This window comes from Motacilla alba, chromosome 2, assembly GCF_015832195.1.
Source record: "Motacilla alba alba isolate MOTALB_02 chromosome 2, Motacilla_alba_V1.0_pri, whole genome shotgun sequence".
In the NCBI taxonomy this organism is placed as follows: domain Eukaryota; kingdom Metazoa; phylum Chordata; class Aves; order Passeriformes; family Motacillidae; genus Motacilla; species Motacilla alba.
This window is the reverse complement of record NC_052017.1, coordinates 93,110,363-93,129,217: the sequence shown is the minus strand read 5'-3', so window position 1 is coordinate 93,129,217 and position 18,855 is coordinate 93,110,363. Positions and strand designations below refer to the sequence as shown.

At 42.1% G+C, this 18,855-nt stretch overlaps 1 protein-coding gene across 2 annotated transcripts in view; it reads right to left on the bottom strand.

Moving 5' to 3' along the window:
* Positions 1-6,011: 6,011 nt before the first annotated feature.
* Positions 6,012-18,855, bottom strand: part of ZNF516 (zinc finger protein 516) — a 102,052-nt gene continuing 89,208 nt past the window's right edge. For both annotated transcript variants that reach the window (XM_038123638.1, XM_038123645.1), the window contains exons 4-6: positions 16,411-16,515; positions 15,435-15,502; positions 6,012-8,978 (exon numbers count right to left, since the gene is read on the bottom strand). In XM_038123638.1, the coding sequence (XP_037979566.1) occupies positions 8,919-8,978; positions 15,435-15,502; positions 16,411-16,515 (233 nt within the window). In that variant the 3' untranslated portion in view covers positions 6,012-8,918. The remainder of the gene's footprint in view (positions 8,979-15,434; positions 15,503-16,410; positions 16,516-18,855) is intronic.

Sequence of the window (18,855 nt, the reverse complement as noted above, 5' to 3'; positions counted from 1 at the left end):
TTATTGCAAGTTTTCTGTTGGGTTTTATTGGGGTTTTTTTAGTCGTTTTTTTTTTTGAAGTGGGTTTCTTGCCAAAAGAAGAAACTTTAGTTAAAATGTTATGCACTAATGCATGACATCAGCTTCACACTAATCTCTTGATTTAACTAGAGCTTTGCTTTAGGACTAGTGTCACAGCTTCCCCAGATACAAGTGTGGAGCAGAACCATTTTGCCATCATCCTGCAAACCCTGTTCTAATCCCTTCCCTGTGTAAAGTAACTGTAAACAGGCAAGTATCATGTTCCCATGCGTCTCTGAGTGCAGGTCAAATTTGCCCTTACAGTCAGCCATGCATCTGTGCAAAAATCCCACTGATGCAGTTCCTTCAAATACACACAGGTGGGAAGGAGAAGATAGTCCCATTTTTTTTTGCCCATTTCCCATATGGGTGATGGATACAGAGAACTTCAGTGGTTTTCAGCCTCCTCTGAGAAACAGACTGCCTTCCAATGGTACAAAAGTGATACAGGCCCATTGATAGAGACAGAATAATTAAAAAACAATTAAAGGCTCCAAGAAATAGCCAAGTATCAACCTTTCCTTTTCATTACCTGGGCAGGTTAAGACTGTCAAGTTCTTGTGTCTCCACAGACACTCAGTTCAATGTCCTCTCATTACAGCATTCTTTGGAAGCCTAAAAAAGGACACATCTTCCTTTACAGACGGCTGTAGGGCAGCGAGCAGCTACTCTCCCAGCAAAGAGATGGTCACCACACCCTTCCCACAGTCCCTGCTGTGTGTGGCCCAGCACACTGTGCTGTGCACGGAGCTGTGCGAGGTGAGGCTCCTCTGCAGCCTCTCTCCCTACCTGTGCATTTATCTGAGCTGTGAAACCCTGCTCCCACCTCATCTAACTTGCCCTGGCAGGCAGCCTGGGCTCAGTCTACTCTGCCTATACATGCAGCATCCAGCACCCAGCCACCATTTGTGCCATCCCTCGGCTGCAGTAAGAGCAGAGTTTCAGGCAGGTCTGTGAATCCGGGAGTGCCAGGGCCCATCCCCACAGCAGGTAGCACCATGCACTGCACCTTGCTTCTCCAAGCTGCAACTCCTTTGCCTCACAGGCAGCTTAAAGGCATTCAAGCAGGTAAGTGCCGTGGTCAGAGGGGGAGTTTACCCTCGAGGCTGGTGCAGCATCACTTCTGCATGGCTGCCCATGGCAGCTTTAGCATCAGGAAATGTCTCCTACCATACAGTGCCCAGCAGAGATGGACACCTACCTAAGAAGCCCTTTATATAACGAAGGAAACTGCAATCTTACAAATTATTCTGCCAAAAGTGGCATGAAAAATTATCAGAGGATAATGGCAAGGCACCTGGACTCCCTGGAATCATATTTACCAAACCAGCCTCAGGAATAACACCATCTAGCTAGGTTTACAGCGCTGGTGCTTCTCTCTGTGCCACCTCAGCCACTCACCTCTTTCTTGCAAGTTCAGCTTTCTGAAGCATTCTGGCTACAGTCAAAATGATTTCTCTAAATTTAGGAGCTTGTTTATTTTTTTCTAAAAACTCTCAAAGACTCATTTTCTGCAGAATACTCAGAAAACACAGCTTGAGAAGCAAAATTCAGGTGGGTTTAATGGTGCCTCCAGCTGTGTCTCATTTTAAAGTCACTGTTTATTCAACAGAATCAATGCAAAGCAGAATTAACTTAAGTTACCAAATAGTTTAAATGTCATGGTCTGAAAAAGTAGCAGTTTAGGAGAGTAACACTGCTGCCACTTGGAATATTCCCCTTCTACTTGCCTCACCTTAAAAGTCATAGGATTTCTCATATAAGCCATCAGATAAAACAAAATGAAAATGACTTAAGTAACATTGTAGGGAATTCTGTATGTTTCTAACTCTAAAAGCACTAGTACTTTAGGGGTAGTGTAGGAAATGGTGCTGTGACATAAATCAGCAGCCTTGCCAGCAGCAAGAAAAACGCCCATGTCACTTTTGACACTTGCTCACTGCCTGTCCTTTCCCTGGAATTTCACTTGGGTCTGCCTGGATTTAATTCTAGCACTTGCAATCAACGTAGCTCAGGAAGTTCCTGCAGTTCTCAGAGATGTGAGAGAGCAGAGCAGAGAGCAGAGCTTCCCCATTTGTGGCTGTGAGCTGGGAAGCAAGCAGGTCAGGGGAGGGAGCCCAAGAAGAGCCATGCCCATGTGTCACTGCTGGGCAAACAGCAAGCACAGGCCCCTTCACCACCCGAGTGCCAGCCCAGGGAAGGTGGCAGCAGGCAGCCTTGCCCTTTCAAGGCACAGGGATGGTAAGCAACCAGAGACTGAGGACCTGAGGAAATGTCCACATAATTCCACCTTGTTGTTAGCAAATTTCCAAATATCTGTCTTTGTAAAGAGACCCTAGAACCTACCACTAGACCTACAATTCCTAGAGATAAAAAACGTGATTCATGTTGCACCTGGACTAAGCTTCCTCCTGTCCCTCTAACAGTGCAGTCCAACACTCCCTAACAAGGACACTCTCTACTCTTGTAAATATTCAAAAAAAAAAAAAAAATCAAAAATCATCTTGGGAAAAGCCAATCATTCCCATATCCATAGCAGGCTTTTGCACGTTGTCAGCATGGACACGCAACTGATTTGCCATTTGTCAGGACAAGAAGATAGGAAACTCCAGCAGAGGGGACAGGACTAGGCAAACTCCTGATGTGGACTTCTTGTAAACAGAAAACTCTTCCCAGCTGCCTGTCCCCACCGCTGCTTTGGAGATGTCATCTCCTGTGAGGTGCAAGCAACCAGCCCCATCTACGTTCTCTGAAGGAGGAGAGGAACACAAGGAAGAAAAATTTGAGAAAGCAGTAGCCAGTAAACTGGTAACCATTCTATGTCCATGGTCTTCTGTGGGTGAGGTGACTGCTGTGACCTCCCACTGCTGGCTCCCGTGGGGAAGAACAGACCCAGTGTCCCTGCAGCAGCAGCATGACTCTTGTCAAAACTCATAGTAAAAGCAAGAAACGGTTTGGTTTGTGACCTACCTTCACTAAGGGAAGTCCCTTACGGAAAAACCATGCTTATTGGAGCACTGCTCCGGCACGCTTTAATAACTTGTACACCTCAGAAACCACCACTGGCTCGTGAATTGTCCCAGGCAAAGCACAACACTGCCCTGTCCCAGAAAATTAAGCTAAATTCTGGGAGTAAGATGAACCGGAGGGTCAGTGTCCCTTTTATGTCATATCATAACAGTGAATATTTAGAAGATAAAGAAATCATTTTTCTCTGCTTAGAAAAACCTTCTGATGTTCCTGTGGTATTTTGGGTTGACGATGATGAAAGATGACATGCACAGCTTTTCACTTACAGAAAGGGAACATGGGCAACTCACATTTTCTAAATTCCTCACAAGTAACTCACCTGATGACACAGGAACAAACAAATCAAGCCATCTGTACCAATCTCACCTGAACAACTTCAATTTGAGATACAAAGGATTTCACAAAGGAAAGAGCCAAGTGTCTGAAGCCATTTTAGTATTGGACATTTTTTCTTAACAGCTTTAAGCATCTCCAGCTCTTTTATCCAACATACTACAAGGCATCTTAAAACATTCTGTATTACAGAATGCTATCTGAATGTACCCTCTAGCATCCTCAAAGGATTGCTCCAGTTCAGCATCTGTTTAAAACACTGAGCCTTCTTGCCTGTCTTTTTTTTCCCCCTTCCTGCTTAGGGCTAATCAGTCTACTTGTTTCTCTAGAAGAGCAATATGCTTCTAAGAATGCCTGAGGTATTGGAGAGACTCTTCAGTCCCCCCTCAACTTCTACCTCTGATTCACTCATCAGTCAAGAAAGCAGAGATCAAAAAAAGGATTCCCTTATTTTCTGTCAGAACATCATTCAGCCTAAGAACATTTTTGCAGAATAAGATGATTCACTGAGATTAAATTATATGCTTATTTTCAGAAGTTTCCAATCCATCTTCCCAGAAGCTGTCTGCACACTCCTCCTCTCTTTCATTTCAACAGAAGCCCTCTGCAATAGGCACACAGCTCTTCTGGTTAGGTTTCAGAGTTTCTGCTCCATCTCCAAATTCTTTTCATCTCTCAAATTGTTGACTTTGCCCTTTTTGGCAATATTTTCACTCAATGGTGATTCCCCTCTGAACTTCTTGCTCCACTTCTGTCCTCTCCTTGGTCCTGTTCTCAGCTTCGGCCTTCCTCAGAAACTGCTTTCCATCTACTTCAATTTCAGATGGTCAAAACTTAGCCCTTTATGATCTTTCATGGGTTTTCTTCCTTTTCTTATGGCCTTGTGAACAACATCCACTGCAGTATTCAAACCCACAGAGCTGGGAACCAAACAAACCCCTGGTCTGTGCCTGCTTCCTACTCACAGCATACTCCTTCCTCTCTCACTAGCAAAAGCATCCCTTACTTTGACCAGTAGCTGGTGGTCAGTTTGGAAACACTTGCTTATACCCAACATATATGGATTTAGTTTTTCCCTGTATTTACTCTGTGACTAGCAGCCTCAAACAAAAGGGCATTTTTTCCTAGTGTTTTGGGGTGGTTATGGTTTTCTTCCTCCCAAATGCAGTATTAATAAATGCATGGGGAAAAAAAAAAAAACAAACAAGCAAAAGTATCATTGTAACAGCTACTCTATACTTGGAGATAGCTAATGATGTCATCACATGGGTACAAGTCCCTCTTGAAAATGCCAGCATTCCCAGGGTCCCCTATTAGCTGTTTTCTATGGGATTATGTTTTCAATTACCTTCAACTGCTTTACACCACTTGCTGCTCCAGAAACAATGATTTCATAATTTGTAATTAAATTGTGGAAGTTTTTCTATGCACAACACATTCCATTTCATTTGTGTTACACTCCAGTGGGAGTGGGCTGGTGTTCCTTACCTGCGAGCTCTCAGTGAATCCACGCGTGCTCTGTCTCTGAACACGGGACTGCCCTGAAGTGTGGGATCCTCAAGCACAGCAGAAGAGAAAGGAGAGAGCACAGGTGGAGAAGACTCTGCAATTTGGTGCTTTGCACAGAAGTGCTGGCTTAAAAATAGTGGCTTGCACGGAGGCTGGTAAATTTGACTTGTCATAAAATGCAGCCTTTGCCCCAGCAATCCAACATATTTCAAGTATGAAGAAGTTACCTCTAGCTTTGTTCCAGGCCTTGTGACAGATTGGTTTTTCAAAGACAAATCCCCACCTATGTCAATGAATTCCAGCACTCCTGGTGGAGCTGCTGAGATACACTTGAGGTAGCCCAGCATGAGAATACGGCAAGGAAGAACAAAACCAAGCACAGGCCTGGTCAGAAACTCTTTAGGCGTGAGAAGGAGTGAAGAGGAGGGATGCACTCCCACTAGGATTTTGTAAGATGGCTCCAAGTATCACACACGCTGTTATGGCTCCAGTAGGATAAACAACACCACAAAGTTTCCCAAAGCAACACATTTACAGGGATTACCATGAAACCTGCAGGATATCAGTGTCTGGAAATCCTCCTAGTGAGAAATTTGCATCCTGCAGTCAATAGCAAACCACTTTTTGCCCCTACCAGTACATGCTGCTTTCTAAAGGATAACACTCAGTTGTTTTCATTAAAGCTCAGTCTTTGATAGGACAGAGGCAGCAATTTATGCTAAGGTTTATCACTAAGGACTTTTAAGAGGTTTTAAAATACAAACCTAAAAACTGTCTTGGCTTTACAACTGGCTTAACTTGTTGTAGAATGCAGCCATTTATACTCAACATTTCTGACAGAAGGAATTTCAAGAATGCAGTATGGCGGCAATGTAGCTGATTAACCCTGTGGAGAAAGTTTCTCCAAGTTGGACTTTTGGTCAGTGTACAACATTCAGGATACAAAAATACTCTGGAGGTCTTTCACTTCAGCCATAATAAAAGAGATCTCCTAAACTTTAGCTAAAATAAACCACACACAAACCAGAGAAAGAGGGAGATAGAGAGAGAGAGATGGCAGATACACTGAGAATCTGCAGTGTAGATAATCAAACCCTTTATTGTCTAAGTTACATTAGACTTGCAACACCATAAAAACCTGTTAAGAAGAAGAAACAGTAGATTGGTAGAGGTAGTAGAAAGTCCCTGTAACAGTCATAAAAGGGCTTTACAGGAGTGTGTCATGCCAAAAAAACTTATCATGTTGCTTAAAAGAGCTGATCAAAGCCCATTTGACTAAATAAATAAGAACACAACTCATTTTAAATACTATGGTCTAACTAAAATAACAAATCAATACAATACAATGATAAAGAAAAAACCCAGAAATCGTGGGATTCACTTTCAAAAACAGATGGTCCTTAAGGTTGGTTTTCCCCCACTCACTCTTATTTCTTGTTCAATTAAGTGAGAATCTCACTTCTGTGCTATACACAGCATATAATTATTTAAACTGATTTCCCCTACTGTTGTTCTTCATGAAGCTAAATTATGATTGTAAACTTTGCTGATTAGTACCCTGGCAATGGCAGTGACAGCACTAGCTTCTCTGGCAAGAATTGGGAAGAAAATTCCAGAAAGAAGATTTTGGCTCTAAATATTAACTCAGATTTTCTAGTTCAGCTTGCCAAAAAATACAGTTAAAAAAAAGGAGAGAATTTACAAATGTACACTACACTTTTGTGCCATTTTGGGTATAGAAGAGTTTTTAATAACTAAACCACAAACAAACAGGTTCAGCAACTAGCTTTTCTGCATTCCTGAACTGTCACCATTACTTTCTCCCATGGAAAATATAACTCAGAAAAGCAACAAAACAAAAGAAAAAAAGAAATTTAAAAAAAATCAAAAACAAAGAGAAAGCTAGTGCAAACCCAAAACGATAATCATTAAGCAACACAGCAAAATATTTAATTTTTTCTTTCTTTTCTTTTCTTTTTTTTTTTTTTGGTGTACAATGGAATGTGTCTATGCGACCTCCCTCAAAATAACTTCACAGAACAGTTAATTACAATCACTTTTAAGTACTTGCACAGACATTCCTAACTACACCGAGACTTACAGAGAATTCTGGTTTGCATCTCGTGTAATAGCATAAGGAAAATCTAGTTTAAAAAAAATAAGTAAGAAAGTTAATTTGCATTGTTGCAAGTGTTGCAAAGTAACAAAACCTGTCAAGTAAGTCAAAACAAGTAACAAGTAGTATCCAGCCCAAATTACTGACTAGATTTTTTTTAAAAAGTAACCCCCCCGCCCACCTGTTAGAACAGAACTGTTAGAACGGAAAGATTATGTTTTAAGGTTTTTTTCTGCCTTTTTTTTTTTTTTAACAAACCTTTTGTCAGAAGCCCATTTCTACAAAAACAGCACTATTCCATTACTGTATTAAGTAAACTGTGGTCTCACCTGTATTAAAGGTTAGCATCATTTCTGTACATGTAAAATTATTGCTTTCTTGAAAAATATATTTAGCATGCTAGTTGTTTTTTTAACTCCATTTCCTGCCTTTACAAAATGTTACAATTTAAAAAAAACAAACAAACTAGTAAAGCTTTTGCAAAAATTTTCACAGAACATTTTCTTTCAAGGCAGCAGTAACTTTTGATAATGCATAAAATTATATGTGCAAAATCTGAAACTTTCAGAAATATTACCATCACACATAGTGTCACAGCAATAAGAAAAGAAAATATTTATATCTGTGGAATACATTTTTAATTGCTTACACTGCATGGTTTAACAACCTGTTATGTGCCACAACCCCACCTTGAAAACTTGCAGTTAAAGAGTTACTGTAGAAGAGGTATATAAAGCTTTTTTTTTTCTTTTTCTTTTTTTCCTAACACCACCAGTGATCACCAAGTACAAGACATGACACATTTATATGAACATTAACCTGCCACCACAAAAGAAGTTCCTCGTCTTTCCAGAACATCAGTGGGCCCAAGGAGGAGCAGCAGCTGGTCTGCTGAACCAAAAGCAGGAGCAGAGAGCACCTTATGGCCCCAGGGCTGCCTGAATCCATTCAGTGACACCTTTTCTCTTCCAAACAGACAGATCAGCGGTGTTAGACAGCTGAATGTTGTATTTTCTCCTTTTCATTTTTCATTAAGTGAAGACTTCCTTTGTGACCAGGTTGAAGAAAGTAGCCCTGTTACAAAAAAAAAGGTCCTGAGAGTAAAACACAGAAGCCTGTTTTTTTTTTTTCTCTTAGTGTTCAACTAGCTTTTCTTTTCCAAAGCAGAATAGAAGCTTTTCTCGGGAAGTGTTTCAATTTCCATATTCACATACTATTAATGGTGCGCAGTCAAGAGCAAGAGCACTAGAAATGCAAGTGGTCCCCAAACTGTAATGAAACAAACCATTGCAGAATGACGGTCTTTCTCCTTAGTCCCTTTAATCCTTCATCAAGCATTGCTTTCTCAGCACCGAATGCCACCTTTTCCCTGCACCCCCCCATTCTTCCTCTCACTGTTGTTTGTTTTGTTTTTTTAATTTGCTTTTCAGCATGACAGGCAGTGGCAGTTTCATTAATTAATACTTCTCCAGCCCTCGAATCCACTGCTGTTTTTCAAATGTATCAAATAGTCATTGTGAGCATCAGGGAGGTTTTTGTTACAGTGCTTAACTTCTTCATGCTGTCCAAATCACATAAAGTTTAATTTTTCCAGTGTCTCAAACTTCTCTTGATTAATATAGATGCCTTGTGCCGCCACAGTGCTTGCCAACTCCACTGTTTATTATAAAGGAAATAAGGAACCATGGGACTGATTAGCACGTCAATTTATATATATCTTGCGTAGCATCTTCATTTGTTTTCAGATGATTAACACCCCCCTCCTGGCAGAGCGCTGCTCCCAGCCTCGCGCAGCAGCTCCGGGTGCGGCCGCGGCGGGCAGGGGGATGCTCTGGAGCGTGGGGGCTGCCGGGGCTCCTCCGCCCGGGATCTAGGTTCCCTTCCGGAGATGCAGCATGTGGGTGACCTCTGCGCTGCCGTGGTCTCTCCCCTGCAAGAAGGACAACACGGGGAAAAGCTCATTCTCACCCCTGCTCCCAGGCATGACCCTCCAGCACGTTCTGCCGGCATTCGTTACCCTTTATTAGCATCATGTACATTCATCTTGACCCACCACGTGAGAACACTTCAGGGTTTTTTTTTTAAGCATCTCCACCAAGAGCAAAACGTGTCAGGCCCATATATAGTCCCATATAAAGATGGACCAGAACAAGAAGTAACAGGATCTGGCGGAGCAGCTCAGAGAAGGCTGAGAACAAGAAGGGAAAGAAGAGGCCTCCAAAAAGTGGAAATTATGTGCTAGCCAAAAGGGATTCACAACTGGATCAGTGTTTTAAAAAGGCTGAAGTTTGAGGTCACAGAGGCAGCTAAATGAAGAAAAACTGAATTCTTGTGCAGGTCTGTCAAATGCTAAGGCGGCTTTTTTCCCCCCTTGTCATCTTCCTTTTATTTTCTTAGACAATTTTCATGAATAATTACCACTTTGAAAAAAAAGTAGCAGGGATATTCTAAAATCAAGTGAAATTAAAGACAACATCATGAATAAGTGGGAGCCTGCAGCTCCCAAGAAAAGCTTTAAAATGACATTTAGAGCATCACTGTCGGAACAATGCAGTTTACAATCCTGATCCTAAAACAACATGGCAAGATTAATCTTACATAAATGCATTATCCTTAAGCTAAAGTCTTGATGAAGTGAAACAGACCATTTTAAATTAATGCAACATAAAATACAGCACCCATGTAAAATCCAAGCAAGTTTCAAGCTGTGCCTATGGCAGCCCTCGAAATAGCTAAAGAAAGCCCAGCTCTGGTTGACATAATGTATTAAGTGCATCTCTTTTGTTAATAGATTTAGAAAATTCCTAATTAAACCTGGCCCGAGATTCATGACATTTACCAGTCAAAGTTTGGTTTTAAGTCGGAAAGATTTGCAACAAAATTAAAGAAAGAAAAAGCTGCTGTACAGACTGCAGTATATTTGAAATGTAGGAAACAGTAACTGAATGAGAGATGTGATAAAACTTCCTTAGTTGGATGCTGAATTTCCCGCAGTAAACTAAGAAAGATGCTTTACATTTTTGCACGGCTGCATCATGCCTGAGAGACACAGCCACAATTCCAGCAGGAGGCATCCATCACCGGAACGCGTCGTGTCGAACCGGCTCCACGTACACGGGGGAGCGCGGCACAGCTCCACGGGGCTGGGGAGGAGGGAAGGAAGGGAAGAGAGGGGATGGCAGGCCCCTTGCCCCACTTTCCCTGGGCAGAAACTGAAAAAAGGGGTGTAATTAGGGGGCCCTCTTCTGGCATGGATGGCCTCCGAGGCGGTGAAGGCGCACCCTGCATGTCATGGACCACACAGCTCAAGGGATCCAGGAGAAGGACAATCCTTCCTCCCCACACCTGCAAGGACAGCGCAGAGGGGCTCAAGATGCTGTGTGGCTGGGCCCCTCTCAGGCACAGCTGTGCTCCCCATTTCACTGGCGAACAGAACCTGAGCTTCACGGGTGCCAAAACCCACCCAGGGGCTCACCTGCCTGTACTTACACCATCCCAAGGTATGGTCACATTTTGAACCAGCTGATACAGAGCTGGATTGAATTCTTCCTGAAATTAAATTTTTTTCTGTTTTAAAAACTAGGCTTTCTTCACTTTCAGTGAAAAGCAGCAGATCTTTACACGAAACCTACAGCTTCCATGCCAAAAGCTGCTCTCACAGCAACTTCCAGGGCTTTTCCCCAGTTAACAGGAAAAACCCAGTTTGTGCGCAAGTTAATATGCTGGAGACAGATCACTGCATGACATTGAAGTAAACTGCAAGGAGTACAGATGCCACTGCAGTTTGCTAGCAAGGGACAAGTGTTGGAACAAGAACTACAGCTCCAAATGCTGTCTCTAATGCTCATAAAGTAACAGACGTACAGCACATGCATATTACTCAGATGCCAGTACAGCAGCCTCCATGGTTCCTTGATTGTTTGCATTATAATCTCCATATGTATGAACGAGACAAATTAGGTTGCCATTTATTTGTTCATTATCTATTATTTTGATTAATGGAATTCTTGTTCTCAGAATAACTATTTAAAAATAACATTTGCAATAATGAGGACTGAACTATTAATCATGATCTTTGGAAGAAACTCTGCAAGGAACTGGGGCAAGACATTTCATATGAACAAATGTCATAAATAGGACTCCTAAGAGACAGTACTAGAATTTTGAGTGCAAGAAAACCCAAACCAGCCAAACTGAGAAACCAATAGTTTAAATAACTTTTTAATCTGGGTTATGTTTTTTTGCCTCCTCCGTTTCTCTGTAAAGTTGCTTTAGGACAAGCAGAGCCATAGTGTTGCTGGACTATAAAAACATTACAGGTAACAGATGTCCCCAGCTTCTCCCCCAAGCTCCTTTACAACACACATATAGACACGTATATAGTGTTCTCTTGATGGCTCTTTCCAATCTTTCTATCCCCCAAGCTCGGGCTATTCACATTTATGTGATGTGAAGTACTGAATGCTGCAAGAAATATTTTTAAATACTTATAGTGGAGAAAATAAAGGTTTATGGACTCCTTAATGAAGGGTCACACAGTATCCTTGTCGCACAGTATCCTTGTCACACAGTAGGTACAGGACGTACTGCACACCTGTCTTTTCAGTGAATGAGGCCCAAAAACTGTGATGTCCAGAGCTGTTTCACAAAAAAGGCCAATCACGGCCTTCTGGCATGGGGAAAGCTTCAGCCAGAGAATTCAAGATACCCAAAACCAGTTTGGGTTTTTTCCCTGAGCTGCAGCTCATAATTGATTTTCTGTAAATAAAAGACTGTTCTTCTGGAGAGCACAAAGGTTGGAGTTTTGGGGATTTTCCTTGTTTCACTCACACAGAAGATGGAGAACTTGGTGTCTCTGCCTCCAGTGCTGCAAATATGGTTCACGTACATATACACTCAATTAGAGAGAGCTCTCCCTCATTGCCAACCAGGAAATCATGCCTTTTGAAAACCTGATTTCTTGTCCCTTAAAAATTTTAGAGAGTATTGATTGACACTGGTAAGAGCATAAACTATATTCCTAAAGCAGACAAGGTTTTTATGAGGCTTTAAAAACGCAGGAGTCAAAACCACACGCCGTACGCATTTTAGAACCTGCCACCACTGCTGTCACCACGGTGAAAAAGCAGGCTCCAGACTGACTCCTGTACCTCTGGGAATTGGGCTTCTGGCTGCAGCATCAGGCAGTGCCTCTGAAATGACCCCACGCTTTAGGAGAGCCTTGCTTTGAGACACACACACGCACACGTGGTTGCAGGGCCCCTTCTGAAGGGGAGCCAGCTTTTGTCTTGCCATGTATGAGCAATTGGAGTGTACTCCCCGAATTCATGCCTGCTAAATCGTGTCTCTGGATGCTGCTTAAGAGTATTCCAAATTAAGATACATATTCATTGTAGATAAGCAAGTTTAATTATGTATATACTGGGATATTTAGCATTTATAAAAATATTCAGAATATTCAATATGTTTAATATGGCAGCTTTTCAAGAGAATCTATGTGACTTAGCACAGATTGTATTGACTTGGGGTATGTAATGAGCATTTTTTGTCCTTTAGATAAAGAAAAGTAGGAAATATTCCAAAGTTCATGGGAAATTAATTTTAAGTAAAAATGTCATTTGATTGGGGTTTTTTTTAAAGAGCATTCAGGTAGAAATAAGAAACCACAATAAATAATGCTATGAATGAACATCTTATTTCCTACATTTCGTTTATATTTCATTGGTGCTGATAACAAAGCATGAAACACAGCCCAGTGCCAACAGCAGCAAAACTGTGTGTGTTTGATCTTTTTTTCACACACTCCTATAGGTAACCTCCTTTTCACAAATGCTGAACACCTGCACCTCCTGTTGGTGGTTCACTACCCTAAAACAGGGTTCTTATTTAGACACCTAAATATAGATTTAGCTGGTTCTTTTTTGAAAAAGCCTGGCTGTAGAACCTATTTTTAACATGCAGAATTAGAATTATTCTGTGATGAAACTGTTCAATGTAGCACTGCTGTAAGCTACCATGCTGGGGGATTTTAAAAGCCCTACCTAACATTGTTTCCTGAAGGAAACCTTTAGAGATGATCTGGCTGACTAGAGAAGGGAATGGCGGAACTGGGAAATACTAATGTTAATATTTTTACTCTTTAACAGACTACTCAGGGGAAGCTATTTTACCTGTGAGGTGGAAACATTATGTAAAGTGAATCATTTCCACTTGACATCAAAAAAAAACCCCTCTTCCCTTCTCAAACTACCATATAGGTAACTATTGTTTCTTGCTCGGAGCGTGTGCACGGCACTTCTGTAACTTGAACTGACTTTACACCCTAAACTCTCATGAATAGATCTGTCCCCAATTAAGAAACGAAATGAAGACATGGAGTGACAACGTCTAAAGTGGGAAATGGTAATGTTAACGGAATGCTGTAGGCGCCGTTCTCACTGAGAGCTCATTTCTGCGCTTCTAAAGGCCCCCACAGCTGACTGTGGAAATGAGAGCATTCCCTCTGTAACGCCCAGGGACTGTGCAGGTGGAGTCTTCTGGGGCAGCACAATGCCTGCCTGCGACGAGAGCCAGCGAAACAGCAGACAGCTGAATAATCCCCCCGACACAGACACTGACAAATTGAGACAAAGGTTGGTACTGAGGAGCAAACAAGACAAAAGAAAGGAAACGATCTCCTGCAGGAGTGATCACACCGCATCTTCTGTGGAAGAAACACTGACTGGCACGAGATGAAGCCATTGAAGAAGCTAACCCCTACTCGGTGCTCTGCTGTACTGAGAGATGCTGTAATTTCATCAAATGCTTCGAAGGCAGACTGGCAGATAGAGAGAGCAAGCTCCCTTCACCGTGGAAGAAGTTAGTCAATAAATTCTGGCATGACAATAGTTTACAAAGATTACGAGTCAATTAATTGTGAGGTAATATAACCCAAATTACAAAGGGAGTCCAGATATGGTCTGAGCTGCCACATTTCTTTTTGGATACATATGGCCATTCTAGAATTTTTTTGGAAATGTATTTCCAACTTTGACCTTATATTTTCTTCTAGGAGAAAGATGCCTTAAGAATGTGACCTCAACTACACATGAGGAGAGAAAACAACGAGCATGAAAAGATCAAAGAGCATTTTACAAGATGCTTAGGTTTACTATATCTATGTTACTAAACTGATGAGAACCAAAGACTAGCTGAGCGAGCTGGCAGAGCTGCAGTGTTTCACTCTGTTACATTGACTGTATCTGTGTCTCTGTTACTCAGAGATGTGTCCTTGCAAAATTTTATCAGATAAACATCATAAGGGGGACACTGCAATGTAACTTTGCAGCTACTGTCCCACAAATGCATAGCAAACATTGCCCACAACAACAACTGAAGTGCTATGCCATCTTGGTGTCAATTCAGACACTCCTGTGACAGAGGTTGGGTTCTCCATGCAGCCTTTGGGCCAGAAAGATGCAAGGGCACAGAGAAGGTGCCAAGAGTCTTCATGAAGGGTGCAGCATATGAACCAGGCAGTGCAGTGGAGCCCAGTGAGAATGTTTACTGAGCAAGTAGAAACCAGTTCCTAAACTTCATCATGTTGGGGGTAGCATGGAGATGCATTCTCTAAGCATGGCTAAAAACGTCTGCAACAGTTTAGTAAGAGAGAAGAGGACAGTGGCTACTACAGTGAAAATTAAACTAAGAATGAGGATGAAAGGAATAGAGAGTGATGCTGGAGGCAGTTTCACAATGGAAGTGTGTGCTCTGAAACAAACCTGCCAAGCTGCAAATGGAACGGGAAGGTCCAGGCTATGACACTGTTCTCCAACGATGTAAGATGCACAAAACAAATTCAGTTTAATGATTTCCTATGTAACAGCTTTGTCATGTATAATTCAGAGCTCTGAGAAGTGTTTGTTAAGACAGGAAACAGGAAAGCACACTAACAGAGTCCATGGAAACTGGTGGATGAGAGCTATTCAAAGTCAGATACTGGGTATCAGGGTGCAAATACTCTTCAGAAAAATACAGACTAAACATTAGTTGTCTTGTTGCAGCAGAAAACGTGTTAATTGTAAAAGCAAATTTCCAGGAATTCTTTATGTACTATCTCACTACTACACGTCAGTGCACATTATAGAGTTACCCATTCCACCCAGTCCCCAAGTAAGCCAGTAACATGTTTATTTAAACACTAACTACCTGCTTTAAAATTAACTGACTCTCTATATAACAGATTCTGATAAAATGCTTTAAAAATTTAAGAGCTAAAAATTAAGCAATACCGTTATTATTTATACACGTTACAGAACAGTCAGTGCTTTAGTGATGAGTATCCCTGTGCAATTTTTTCCCAGCTACCACATTAAAAACCAAACACCCAATTAATTGTAAAACATACTTGTTTTGGGGCATCTGCGGAGGTGGTGTGAACTTCAGTACCTCGGAGTCCATTAGACTCAAACACCACTGTGGGAACAAGGGGGCTTGTTAACAGATGAACATTCAAGCTTCGTTAGTGTGTGTACATTTATTTGAGACCATTACAGATTAACCACGTTCAAAAAAAGACACCAGCTACTAGCCTGTGGCCGGAAAATACCAATTTACCGTAACACTTACTGTAAGAGAGTGTGCTAATGGCAGCCTAGGGCCACTGCCCTTTTTAATTCAGACTTCAGCGCTGAAGAAAGCAATCACTGACAACATTAATTATCAGTGTGTGTGTAAAGGGACCCACTTCTTGCATTACTTACCATTTGGCTTCTGTCATTTTGCATCAGACTGGCTTATGTATGCATCATTCACACTTTTGAGGAGGAACCTGCTACTCTCACTGTCTCATGCAATGCTCAGGAGGGCTCATGACACTGGTGGCTTCAGCGTCCTCCAGCCTCAACCACAGACCGTGTCAAGTTAAAAAAAGGCTGGTAGGGATTTCCCATTTTAGGGCTGACCACTCTGAGGGAAAATCTCGTTTCCCACAAAAATGTTCCTGTCAACAGCAACGATGAGGCAAAACAAAGCCTTATGTTGTGCTGAAAGGGGTACTTTGATTTCAATTTGTGCTGGTGGCAACAGAATTCATTAGCATATTCATTTCTGAGTACCCTACTCTCTAATTAAAATAAAACATTTGCAAACAGACTTATCTTAAATGCATTGCAATTTTATGGAGTTCAGGCAGGATCAGGTAAGCAATATTTGGAGAACAAGAGCAATAGTCATAAAAATAAAAAACATGTCTATTAGATTTAGGTACTGGAATTACTTAAGTTAACATGGTACATGAAACGTAATTCTTGCCATTTTTTTAGCTGAATCTGAAAGCAGGCAAGTGGGAAAGGGAGAAAGCAAGAGTGAGTGTGAAAAGATACCTGTGTGGGACCTCTGATGAGTCCTGAGGTGGCTGGGTTGGGTAAAGCATTTTCCACATTCTCTGCAGACACAGTCTCCTTGGCGTGTTTGTGTCCTGAGCATCCCTGTAGTCAGGAGAGAGGGAGGGAAGGGGGGAGGAGGGAGTGGGGGGGGAGAGGAGAGAGGAAAGTTGAGAAGAAAACATTATGCCAGAAGAAAACATCATTAGTATGTCTAATGTGTCATTATGTGAGGCTACCTTCAGGCCCTGGATGACAACTGTCAGCCTTCATCTAGGCACTGGCTGACAGGCCAGGCACACACAGGACTGCAAGAATGCATAAATTACATTGAATTAAAAAATGCTCCCCATGATGTGCCCGCACCAGGACTGGCATGTCAGGTGTGCGCTTTTCAGAGCAGCTGGATCCACTTCTCAGCCATCACCCAGCTTTGTCAAGCAGTACATCAGGCAAATCAAAGTGACTCCAGCGTGGCGGAGACAAGTCACATGGATAATAGGAAGTGAGTAGGACCAGAGCCCGACTGTCCCCCCCAGGCGGCAATACCTCAGAGACAAATGCAGAGCGAGCGGAGCCATCGCAGACTGATCAAACCTTTCGCCCCTGCCTACCTGCCTGCCGGTGCTGCTCTGACCCCGGACCTCTGAGGCACAGACGAAAGACATCTGTGAATGAAAGTGTCATTCCGGACATTTTGAGCTGGTAGCAGCACAGCAGCCTTCCCCCCAGCCCTGGGTAAACATGTTTTCTAGGCCATTAGCATTTGTGGAAAACCGCTCAAACCTCTCCTTTTTCTCCAAAGGTCAGTTTACAGCATCTGACTTAAAGGGCTGGTCTTTGTCTTTTTGCTGCTGATCAAAAAAGACACATTTGACTTTTATTGGGCTTTTTTATTATTTAAAAAAAATGTTTGAACATCATCTTTTCTATTTTGGTAAAACACTCTCTTTGGAAGAAAAGAGCTGATGTTTTCATTTGCCACTGGAATACTTTGGCTTTTAAAGAAATTCGAGAGGGATGTCAACAGAAGTGAAGTTTCAGCTTTTCTTTCATATTCCCCCCCTCCCCCCAGTTACAGCATTTAAAAAGAATAAAATTGTGACCAAAAAAGTGTCAACAAAAAACCTCCACACAACTGAAAAATCAACTGCAGGATGCCACAAGATTAATCCAAAATATGGATGCTGCATCTAAAAATGAATGGAGAAGAAGACAGCTGCCATTTACTCTGCTGGTACGATGCCAAGCATCCTGGGATGGTTTTCACCAGACCATATTCTGCAAAGGAATCTCTTGCTGCCAAAAAAACTCCAAACAAACACCCCACTCACAGACTGTTTTCTTCTTTTATAATAGCACCTCCTGCAGATGGCAGCACAGTCTGCATTATGCACCTGAATACTCACTCACAAAATTAAGTTTCTGACCGTCAAATACAAGACGATCATGATTTGGGGAAAAATCTAGATCAGATACACACACAAAAAAACCACAAACAAACCAACAAACAAAAAAAAAAAAAAACCTAGGGAAAAAAAAAAACTCTTAAAAAATTTAGAAATCACCTAAGTGTTCTAAAAATCAATGAGAACCTTACTGAACTGTAACGGGATGGGTTTGCCTTGTAAGGAAGTCAAGATAAAAGCAGGATTTCTGAGCTGTTATGACCATTTCTCCCCTCACTGTACAGAACTGTAGCTGCAGGCTGGAAAGCAAAGCTGAGGGAAGTGTGTGGAGGAACCAGTTGTGGCCTTTGCGGGAGTGCCATGCTGACTGCTGAACAGGCAGGGACTGGCAGAGCAGCTCTGTGAGACCCAGGAGAGCTAGGTTCCTCAGGTCATGGTTCTGACACCACTGGAAAGACATTCAATCCCTCTGTAACCCACGTTTCCTTCTGTTGAAGGGGAATACACTGATCTCGGCAGCCATCACCAATCTGATCCACCAGCCTTCATGGAAGCACCTCTCCTACCCATGAGGGAAGGTTTATCATGCTGTTTATAAACGGATGTTTAAAGACAAAGGATGAGTGGGTTAAGACCTAACCCCTCCCAAGCACTCACTTTATGGGAGTTATTCAATAAGCAGGTGGAAAAAAAATGGATTGCTTCCAGGTGTATTTGCCATTGTTGCATTTCCCAGGTAGCACCAGAAGGCTTTTCATAGTTCAGAGCTTTGAGCCACGGGCGTGGCTGCCACAAGGCAATACCCCTGTGAGTCATCACTCAGGTTATCCTCTAGGTGAACAAAAAGGGTGGATGACTACAGGTGTTCGATAATTCAGGTAAAGGAGCACCACTGTGTGAATGGGAGCTCCTGTGAAATCCATGCTCAAAGCTGGTCTCAAAGGAGCCCTGAAGACAGAGAGCATCTGCTGCCATAACCCACCCTTTCCTAATATATAAATGGCACGAATAAAATAAATAACCTCTATTACATGTA